This window comes from Mytilus edulis, chromosome 1, assembly GCF_963676685.1.
Source record: "Mytilus edulis chromosome 1, xbMytEdul2.2, whole genome shotgun sequence".
Taxonomy (NCBI): Eukaryota; Metazoa; Mollusca; class Bivalvia; order Mytilida; family Mytilidae; genus Mytilus; species Mytilus edulis.
In genome coordinates this window covers 117576357-117588535 of record NC_092344.1, presented here as the reverse complement: position 1 = coordinate 117588535, position 12179 = coordinate 117576357, and the positions used below count along the sequence as shown (strand labels likewise).

Sequence of the window (12179 nt, the reverse complement as noted above, 5' to 3'; positions counted from 1 at the left end):
TAGAAGAGCTATCCTGGTAGCAACTATAAACAAAGCGAACTGTTCGTCTCCGAACCACCCGTATGCGAGTATGATGGTTATTTGGTGACGATCCCATACCAAAGAACATATTCTAGTATTGGTCGTATACTAACGTGGAGTAAGCTGTGCATGGCTTTTGTTATACACATACCCAGATTTCACCATAAGAAGCCAAGTGTCTTGGAGGCTTTTCGTATGGTCTGGTTGGTGTGGTTTGACCTGGTGGGGTCTTTGCTGATGGTGAGCTCAAGATATTTTCCACTGCATCTACTGATTCTAGTGCATGTCCATGGAGGGAGTAGGACCCCCAGGGTGTTGTTGACGTCGTTTTGAAACACGGATGACTTTACAATGATTCTGGGTGGAAATCGTTTACTAATCCCTTTCCTATTCTATTAACAGACGAGGCATCTTCAGTTTTCCTGATGCATCGGAAGAGGAGACAGTCATCAGCAAACAATCAGGCGCATGGTGTTGTTGCTTCTGGGAGATTGTTGATATTTACGTTTTATAGTTGCATTTGTTCTACACCCTCTTTGTTTCATGAGCTTCCAAGTTTGATAGGTCTTTCTTTACGGTATAACACAATCGTCAGTTCAACCGTCTTTGTTCCATTAGTTCTTTCTCAAAACTTTTCTGTGCATTTAATAGTCTCGCGGTGGTGTGCAGGGGTGCGGGGCCTGGGTTCGAACCCTCGCTGGAACTAACTAAAATGTTAAATGCTGTAGTTGCTACTTCTCCGACAAGTACAAGGCATTTAAGTTTGCCAGTCTAACTAACTCCTGAACACGATTTCGATAATGAGATATTTGCCAATGGACAATAAGCAGTCATTTGTCACTAGTCCAATCGTTAGAATATATTCGTAATTTTACGTGCGTTTTCTGTGCTTCGTGAACATTCCATGCAGTTAGGTCTCGCATGCATTTGTTCACTGTATTCCCCCTATTTATTTGTTTCATTTTTTTATGTGTATAATTATAGTTAATGATATATTTTTTTTAAGTTATTTTATTGTTTCCAGAGATAAACTTTATAAAATTGTTTGAATTGTTTCCCTTTGAATATATCTGGTAGACTGTTGAATGCTGGCTTTGCTTCCATCGCCAAATATTACACAAAAATAAACTATTATGGCGTTCAACAGAATAAAGGATTGTCTTTGTTTTGGTATCTTTATTGTCAAAAGGACGGGAATTACCATAAAATAAAATATAATAATGAATCCATCAAGAAGGTGCAAAAATCTTTCATTCTGCGACATGTGTGCTGACATCACTAAGGATACCTTAGTGTAAGGTGTGTAGCTCAGGTGTGTAGTGTCCATTCATTATCGAACTTAGAATTCTTATAATGCAATCAAAAGCTATTTGTTTTATATTTGGGTTAATATATATGAATTTCAGACAATTTCATCCTGTTTTCATCTTATTCCCGTCTGTGCTACTACTGGTTCTCCAATCCTTGCAACATTCCAGACTTTATATCGCCGTTGCTTTGTTTAAAAGACTAGTTTTAGGCATAAACCAGGCACCTTTGTCTGTTATGTGGGGTTTTCAATCGTGCCGACAAAAATAAATAAATTAGGCAACTAAATGAAAAAAAAATAATAGCCAGTTTGTCACTTCTAAAAACTTAATCTCTGGTGCTATGGTCTGCAACGGCACAACCATAACAGTAAACAATGATACAAGCAATTAAAGGCTCTTGTGACTAATTCTTGTAACAAATGACGACTATGGTTTCCGCGATCTCAGTCAGCGATACATAATTTGATAAGTTCGGCGTGAAATACAATTGACATAGTTGATACTGATCAGTGTAATGGTAGATTAAAACTATAATGTCGAAATTATGAAAGTTTATATAACACAAAAATAACTTGAATAGACTATACAAATATTTCTTTAAATGAGTGACAAATACAATTAACAGATTATAGAAATATTTTTTTTATGAATGAGCACATCGCTAACAATTAATAGAATAACAGAAAGTATTAATCGAATTAAACAGATACAAGAATCATTGGAAAGATTAAGGCATATGTCGCTTATTGGAAAACAAATTGAAACATGAAATTAGATTAGCATAATCTTCCAAAGTTAATACAATACAAATATTAATAAAACCCTAAGTAATACATTTCAAATACAAAAGAACAATTATCTCTGAGACTACTATAACAGTTATAGTAGTCTCAGATTATCTTAATAAACGAAATCTGTTACAAAATATCCGAAAAGTCTCAAGATTAAGTCAGAGACATATATACACATGTGTAATGTGTCTCTGATGGGACCAAAATAATTTTTTAACTCTTCTTAAACACACTTTCCAAGAAATTAAGGATCAAAATAAAAAATGTTTAAAAAAAACAGTAATTAAAAAAAAAGATATTATTTTCCCTTTTATTGTATTTTTCTTTTGGATCGATTTTCTCTCTCACGGTATGATTTACATCTGTTTGCAGTTTTTCGACAAGGAAAATATTACATGTATAATTACATTCCCGATAATACCTGGCGACAATTTAGTTTTTAAAACTAGTCTGTGATCCCCTTTCGGATTTACAAGTCGCAAGGTGGCGTGAATGTGACACAGAAGGATGTATACAGTTCACGGTTCGGTGACCACTATGAAAAGCGCTATGTTTTGAATAGTAAACGATTTCGCTTGAAACACATGTGGAAGTATTGGATATTTACGATAAACAAATTTTATTCTAATGTAAAAATTTAAAGATGGCTTCACCCGAATCAGGTAAGATTTATCAGTTATTTAGTTTTTACAAATATCGTCTGCATATTTTTTTTCGGGTAGATTTTAAGCATCTGTCAAATATCGCACATACCCAAGGATATTCACCTGTATGATGTATAATAGACATGTAGGATTGTCATATTTTCCTTTTTCACAGAAAAACATAAATTAGATTATAGACTAGAAAATAGATTATGAAGTAATAGTTTGTAAGGTTCATTGACGACAGTTTGGGGGGAAGAATGCCTAGAACAACCCCATCCCACCCATTGAAAATCCAATTATTCGGATGTTTAAACAATATTTTATTGCTCTATGTATACCTAAAGCTGTATCAATCGCTGATCGTATATTTTAGACAGAATGTAAAGCTGGTGTATATGCAATCGTTAGGAAGATCTGTCAATTAGTTTGTGTCCAATTGAATTAACTGATTTTTTGTTGTTTACACACAGCATATCTCTTTAAAAGTGAATTGACATGAATATAGTTTGATTATGCATAAAATTGAAAAGAAAATTGATTTTATAGTAATTATCAGTAAATCTGTATGCCTGAATGGAATTTTAAATTGGGGGCGAATCTCAAACTGTTAATTGTTCTGAATATTAACAACTTATCACCTCCGTGTAGAGCCTAAGGCATTTAAGACAGTACTCAACATTTTACTATGAAGGGTGATTTACATATACAAATTTACCCCATACATTTAAAGCACCTCGGACTTAGAAAATAATGTTTTACCCCAAACAACTTCCTGCACTGATCATGTTTTTCATATATGTTTTTTTATTAACAATACATTGTTTTTATATGTAACTTAAGTTACTTAATGATAACAATAAAACTGAAAATAATTAAAAATTTGGTAACCTAAGATATGAAGTATGAAAATACAGTTGAATAAAACATTGTGTGCCTAACAACAATGTCTAAATACTAGAATGTCTAAATACTACCAGTGTCCAGCACTTGACACTGAAAGTCCCCTGAAACAGAATAACAACAATGTCTATTAAATACTAACAGTGTCCAGCACTTGACGCTGAAAGTCCTCTGCAACAGAATAACAGCAATGTCTAAATACTGGCACAAATATTGATGCTGAACCCTGGAACATGATAACAATGACTAAGTATTCGACAATAATTCTAAATACTGACAATGAATGACAACATATCTGAATACTGACAACTATTGACAACATATTTGAATACTGACAATATATGACAACATATCTGAATACTGACAACATATCTTGAATACTGACAATAAATGAAATCATATATGAATATTGACAATATATGACAACATATCTGAATACTGACAATAGAAAAAAACATATCTTGAATACTGACAATAATGACAACATATATGAATACTGACAATATATGGCAACATATCTGAATACTGACAATACATGACAACACATATGCATACTGACAATATTTGGCAAGATATCTGAATACTGACAATATATGACAACATATCTGAATACTGACAATATATGAATCTGAATACTGACAATATATGACAACATATCTGAATACTGACAATATTTGACAACATATCTGAATACTGACAATATTTGACAACATATTTGAGTACTGACAATAAATGACAACACATCTGACAACTGGCAATATATGACATCAAATCTGAATACTGACAATACATGATAACATATCTGACAACTGACAATATATGAAATCATATATGAATACTGACAATATATGACAACATATCTGAATACTGACAATGTATGACAACATATCTGAATACTGACAATAAAAAAACATCTGGAATATTGACTATTGACAATATATTTGAATACTGACAATAAATGACATCATATATGAATACTGACAATATATGACAACATATCTAAATAATAACAATGTATGACAACATATCTGAATACTGACAATAGAAAAAACATATCTGGAAAACTGACAATAAATGACATCATATATGAATACTGACAATATGTGACAACATATCTGAATACTGACAATAGAAAAAACATATCTTGAATACTGACAATAATGACAACATATCTGAATACTGACAATATATGACAACATATCTAAATACTGACAATGTATGACAACATATCTGAATACTGACAATAGAAAAAAACATATCTTGAATACTGACAATAATGACAACATATATGAATACTGACAATATATGGCAACATATCTGAATACTGACAATACATGACAACACATATAAATACTGACAATATTTGACAACAAATCTGAATACTGACAATACATGACAACATATATGCATTCTTGTTTGTGGAAATACATATCTAGTCTTTTCGTTCATTGTATTACATACATGTACATTTTGTAGTACCTTGCTGTAGTTAAAGAGGAAGTGTCATTATACACGATTATCTATGGGCATAATATTACTGAATAACCAGGAAATAGTCCCTGTTATCTGTATTGATAAAAGATTAAAATATTGACAAAAGTCCTGGTTGTCCTTTATTGTCATAGATATTGATTTGGTAGTTAGCTATAATCTCTAAATAGAGTCTAGTGTCCAAGGCAGCTCTCCAAAGACAGACACTAAATGTTTAATCAGCAATCAATTACATTGAAACTCTAAGTGACCTATGATGGAGTGGAGGGTTTTTATTATACTATGAATTTGTAGGGTAGTATGTGTTATAGTAAACTGGTATAAAACTACTGTTACATAACCTTTTAAGAAATAAGCAGATGGAGATGGTAATAGTACAATAGACAATGACTTGTAATATTAATTTTTAATTACCCAGGGTGTTGGTAAATAAGTTTTAAGAACTTGCTCATGTCTCTAATTATCCACACCGCCTGTCCAAAATAAATACAGGAAAAAAACAAAAAGGGTATACAAAAAATAATATGGCATTACTACATTATAATATGGGATAATTAGTTATTCATGAAAAGATGCATTATAATTAACATTCTATAGAAAAACTACATAGCTAGAGTGAATTTAATGTTAATAAGTAATATTGTTAGAATACTGTGGTCAAGAAGGTTAGGTGTAATAAACTGCAGAACATGTACAAATATTAATAAAATGGAAAGGACACAATATTTTTTAGACATGAACTCATGTCAGTTTCTTGACAAAATCTTGGCTACATTACTTGTCCATGTATTCCTCTTGCTTTTTTTCTATTCAGGCAGAGCCATTTATAACACCTGAGTTCTAAAAAAACATTCAAGTTTTAAAATTAACCAAATGCAGATGCAGATCTAGGATTTTGAAATAAGAGGGACCCAGGGCTCTCAAACTAGGCAACATTTGTAGTGGGACATGTTATATGTCTATGCATTAAACATAAATATGTAGCCCCATAAGGGGTGCCTGTGCAATCTGCCACCTAAATCTGACTCTGTTGTGGGCATTGATTATAAGTATCATTTTAGAAGTATGAAAATTAAGCAAAAGTAAAAAAAAAGGTTATTAGGGATACATGTAATTAGTTTTATATAAGAGGGGGATAGGACCTTAGCTATTGCAGGGGCGGATCCAACCATTTTAAAAAGGGGGGGTTCCTAACCCAGGACAAAGGGGGGGGGGGGGGGGGGTTCCAATTACATGTTCCCATTCAAATGCATTAATCGTCCCAAAAAAAGGGGGGGTTCCAACCCCCGGAACCCCCCCCCCCCCCCCCTCTGGATCCGCGCCTGTATTGGGTTTCCAGGATGGGGTGTTTTTAAGCTCGGGATTTCAGGATTGACCCTTTTAGGATCTGGGAATTCTTTTTTCGAATTTCAGGATGTCCGGATTTAAGATAAGGAGATGTGGTGTGATTGCCATTTATTTAAGACTCTTTGGGTTATTGTATGCTGAGATTGTACGGTATATATAAAAGTAGAATTGAAGAAAAAATATGTTAAAATATTCCATTATTTCAGGGCTAAGATGTGGTAATGTTTATATATTATACTTGTTTGTAGAAAACTCTGTAACATACAAATATTATATACTGATTTGTATTTTTCAGAGGATGAAAAGTGGCCAGATATAGCTAGTGAAAATAGGATTAAACATGAAATATTATTCTATAGTCAAGGACCAGTTGATGGCTATCTCATTGGTAAGTTAAGATCTGTGGTATTTTTGATACATACCTAGACCATCATTATCACAATTAATCTTATGGTAAGAGTAGGTTTGAGAGGTACTAAGAATCTCAACAATTTTATCTTAAGGTACAGTAAGACTACAACTTTTATGCAAATTAAACTGTTCATGTACGACTATCTCAAGCTTCCTGGTTACAATAGATTTGAAATCATGAAAATTGAGTCTACTTCTAAAATGCTATGAGATATTACTAAAGGTCATCACAGGGTTAGTGGAAGGTGAAAATTATGGGTTAAATTGTAATTGAACTGTATGGGGTGGTAACATTAATAAGGTACCCTATGATGTACATAAATGCTTAAGACCTTTAAGTTATTAGAAGCTGTTATTTGGGTTGACATGACATATAACAGAAGCTTTAGGGTATATCCTTGGTTAGGGATGTCTTTTTTGTTGGAAAATCAAGCACCTGCAAGAAAATGAGTGTATTTACTATTTTGAGATGCCCATTAATGAGAAAAATGCTCCCAGGATTGAAGCTTTGTAAAAAAAAAACCAAATTAAATGAACTGTTTGAATTATCTTTGATCTTTTTAAAGCCAACACATTAGTAAATTCATGTATAAGGAATGGTACATTGTTTTTTTCTGTTTGAGATAACTCCTAACTAATGATAAACAATGATAGCTACTGACAGGTGAAACAATTTTAATCATAATTCTACCTGTCTCCTCAGGTGATATATACTGTCCTGTAAGTTTCTTAATGATCAGATAGTTAATTAGTTAATGAGCCTTAAAATACTTTCTGGTATGGTTTTATGTTCTGGTAATAGTATAGAATGACTTTAAATGTTTTACATATATTTTTCTGATGACAAAATATAGATGTTAGTAAGAACCTACAGCTGTTGTACTGATGACATATGTGTACAGTTTGTTGACAATGTTTAATAGAAAGACACTGGAAACAGAATATATTATATACACATGTAAACTTAATGAGTACATTGTATTTTTTAATGAATTATGGAGCAAATTTTACATGTAAAAAATGTACAATGTACATACTGGTATGCAAATTTATACCATTTTAATTTGATAAAGTTAACATAAACCTGCTTTTTACAAGAGAACTTTTTAAATATGTTGAAGTTTGCACTCACTCTGGGCTTGTTTATTTTGGCTGCAAGTGGTTGCTATCTGACGTTTGTTATTCTTAATGCTCCCTCTGTAGGGGAGGGTGCCTTAAGTTTTACCGTTGTCCGTCTGTATGTCTGTACATCCTTTTGTACCTGTATGTCCTGAAGTTGGTTTCCATTCTCTAATTTAGTTTGCCTTGACCAAATAGTATAAATCTTAAACGCAATTCTTTTACCACAAAATACAGATCAAGTGTGAATTTTGGTGTTGTCACTCTTGAATTATTGCACATTTTGTAGGTCCTCAATGCTCATCAACTTTGTACATTATTTGGTATTTTTTAAAACTTTTTTGATTCGAGCGTCACTGATTAGTCTTTTGTAGATGAAACACATGTCTAGCATACAAAATTTTAATTCTGATATCTATAATGAGTTTATTTGCATTGTTTATTGTAAAACTATGTTAATTTGTAGCAATCTGATTATTTGGATTTTATGCTTGTAAATATCTTATCTTATCTTGTCAGTTGAAAACAAAAATTTACGACAAAAGAGATGAATTTCAGCTTCCCAATTGTGAACTTTCCATTTCTATGTAGAAACATTCCAGTAGCACCTGCATACAGAGTATGCATCTCCCAATTGATAAGATATTCCTGGGCCTGTATTTCCTGTCATGATTTCCTCTATAGAGGATTGCAGCTCACAAGGAAGCTATTAAAGCAAGAGTTCCAAATGGTGAAATCATCCATTTGTAAATTTTATAGATGCCATCAAGAGTTGGTTGACCATTATAGAATACCCATTTCGCAGATGATCTTGGATATGTTCCTAATGTTGTAACTACAATCTCGTTTCCTTTCCACAAAAATGACCTACCGAATTAGACTATTTACCAGGTTTGTAATAACATGAGCAACAGGACGGGTGCCACATGTGGAGCAGGATCTGCTTACCCTTCCAGAGCACCTGAGATCACCCCCAGATTTTGGTAGGGTTCATGTGGCTTAGTCTTTAGTTTTCTAAGCTGTGTCTTATGTACTATTGTTTGTCTGATGGTGTATTTCTTTTTTAGCCATGGCAAAGTCAGTTTATTTTCGATCAATGAGTTTGAATGTCTCTCTGGTATCTTTTGCCCCTCTTTTATCTATTATTTCGCTTTCAATTTGTCATACTGGATCCTTTTAAAGCCTCATAAACTGTTTGGATTTATTTGTTGATATAGTCTGTACAGCATCCTGCCAAATTGTTTGCATCTTCATTTTTGGTTTTATGGATATTGACAAGCCTGCAGGGACCACTATAAGATATGGGGAAAATCTGGATCCAGAATATTATGTTTCGGGGTAATCTGTTTGACCGCAATATTTATTTTCATCAAATTGTTGATCAGAGTAGTTTTAGGGAAAAACCATAACCCACCCCCACCCCCCATTTGAAGTTAAATGGTTGATCCCTTATCCCCCTGAATGAAGATGAAATGTTCAAATTGTAATGAACCTTTTACTTTGCTAATTTTCATCAAGTTGTAAAAATCTTTATTCTAAAAAGACTTTTTTTTTTATTAATCTTGTTTAATGTTTTTCAGCTTTATTAATCCCTAAAACTGTAAATTAAAACCAGCTGCAATTCTAATTGAATGGTATGGAACACAATACACATTTTAAGTGTGAATGTAAAGCTTTTTTTTTATAGAATTGACATAACTTCTACGTAATCTATTCCTCAGTACAAAAGATGTATTTTAAAGTACATCCCAAAATTCTGCACTATTATGTAGTTAATGGTTCATGGCTCAATAGAGTATAATGTTATGTTTTTGTAAACTGAGTTAGCATACTTCATAGTTATAATAAAGCTTTATTTCAATTCATTTCATGTTTTAGATCACATTCAGTGTAATAAAAGTGTAAAGAGGTATTGAATTATTTATTCATAAGTAATAAATTTTGTTATCTTGAAAAAAAACATGAGTTGCTATGAAATTACCCATCAATAAAATTTATTTCCCTGGCCAGGTGACTAATACCAAAATGATATAAAACTCTCTAACATTGATTTTCAATACAAAAACAATGAGTAAAGATAAAATACTATGCATAGGACTTTTAAATGTTCGATTTAACCGAGGGTTATATTTTATTTGATGCAATTTTTTTGGTATGACATTGCAAATATAATTTTACAAATTTTTAATCGAACTCATGGTCTGACTTATTTAATTTCATAAATTTGTCATAGATTTATATTGTAAAGTTGTGCAGTTGATTTATACTGCATGGTTTGTCTTCTGATTTGACTTTTGTTAATTGATAAATGTTCATGGGGCTGGGAGGTACCAGTTATCTTTGTAGGACTTTTACTTATCAAATTCCTAGAATTGAGGGCAAGCTACTTTGAAAAAAGGAAGATTTACTATTAAGTTAGAATTGTTTTCTGTTTGTTTGAAGATTCAAACAATACACGTACCTTGAAAGACACACTGACAAGTAGGAAATGGATATACCTACAAATGTATTGTTCTATAAAATTTAGAGTAATCCTATATATTGTAAAATTTCATTATGTAAATACATTTATATCAAACATTAAGTAAGCTCTTTGAGTACTGATAGATATTATAATATAATATATAAACTATGAAGTTACTGCAAAATAACATCACAATGCTACCAAAAAGGGGAGCAGCTGTTGAAGATCATTTACATTTCCAGGAATAACCTGAAATAATTATCAGAGTGAATAAACATAAATATGTAGTTCTGTACACAATTATTATAATGTAAATATTAACCATATAAATCTTAATGGAAATACTATTATTGTGATTATTATTTGACATCAATCATCATTACATTTGAGTCTTGTTATAAGTAAGGCATAGTAAAAATTAAGGTTCAAATGTGGCATGTATCAGAATGTATGAGGAAGGAGCACTCTTTGATCCCATTTGATTGTTAGGAATTCAATGTTATAATGAATAGCAAGTCTGAGCATTCTATGATACTTTTGTGTTTACTAACTGAAGTAAAAGTCAAGTAAAGAGGAAATAAAAAAAAAAGATAGTTTTGTTTTAAAATTAGAATGACCAAGGAGACTGTACACAAAATTTTCAAGCCATGCTTGAAATCTGACATCTGCTAAAAAAATCCTAAATTTTTAAAACAGACAAGTACATTTTGGTTTGGGAATTTAAAAAGCTAACGATTTATTGCATTACCACTATATAGTTTTCCACTATATACCAAATCATACAAACTTTGGTTCAGGGATTGCTTTACAATTTGATGGTTTACCCGATTATTACTGGTCACTCTATCAGTAGAATATCCTTCATTATACTGTACATATTATGATAGTAACTGGGAGTTTGTAAATTCTGTCAACGGTCATTTTAAATAATTACAGACAAAACTTCTTTTTAAATGGGCCACACATTTGATTATTTAGGCTAAGATCCTCTTATACTACCCACTCCTTTGTAAACACTTCACCTCTCGTTAATACCTGTATATTTATTTTAATATTTGTCACTCAACTGTGACAGTACTCTATATAAAGTGATGAATTATTGTTGCTTTGTGAATATTTTTTCAATGATTCAGGTTTCATCAAATTATTCGATTATTGACTGTCAAATTGAAAATGATATTTGGTAGTTATAGTTTAGATGTATTACATGATAAAAGATAGATTTCCCATACCATTATAAATCGAATGTCAGTCAGGTGTGAATTTAAGAAATGTACAAACATCAACTTTTGTAGTATCCTGTTTTTTAATAGACTTTTGTCTTGCCTAAGTACATTTAACCAAGTTATCTGAGATTAATCCCTGTTCTAGTATATTAACTTTGGGTGTTCTTGGAATGTTGTAAGTACAACTAGACCACAACACATTCATAGGTTTCCATTTGAATAGACAAATATCCTAGATGATACAAATTTGATTAATTAAGATTTTTTATATTATTGAGTTTGTATTACAAATGAGGTAGAAATATTCTCTGGCCTCCGAGAAAGTCTTCTGTCTCTAGAAGATGTGTTTGTCCTATGGTTTCCTTTCATTTAAATTTCACCAACCACCTAGCTGACATCATGCAGGGTTTGATCCATGGCAGTGTCCGACGACTTTCAACTTTATACAGGCC

At 32.0% G+C, this 12179-nt stretch overlaps 1 protein-coding gene across 4 annotated transcripts in view; it reads left to right on the top strand.

Moving 5' to 3' along the window:
* Positions 1 to 2282: 2282 nt before the first annotated feature.
* Positions 2283 to 12179, top strand: part of LOC139501923 (myb-like protein X) — an 83197-nt gene continuing 73300 nt past the window's right edge. For all 4 annotated transcript variants that reach the window (XM_071291249.1, XM_071291243.1, XM_071291235.1 and 1 more), the window contains exons 1-2: positions 2283 to 2784; positions 6803 to 6895. In XM_071291249.1, coding sequence (XP_071147350.1) covers positions 2766 to 2784; positions 6803 to 6895 — 112 coding nt within the window. In that variant the 5' untranslated portion in view covers positions 2283 to 2765. The remainder of the gene's footprint in view (positions 2785 to 6802; positions 6896 to 12179) is intronic.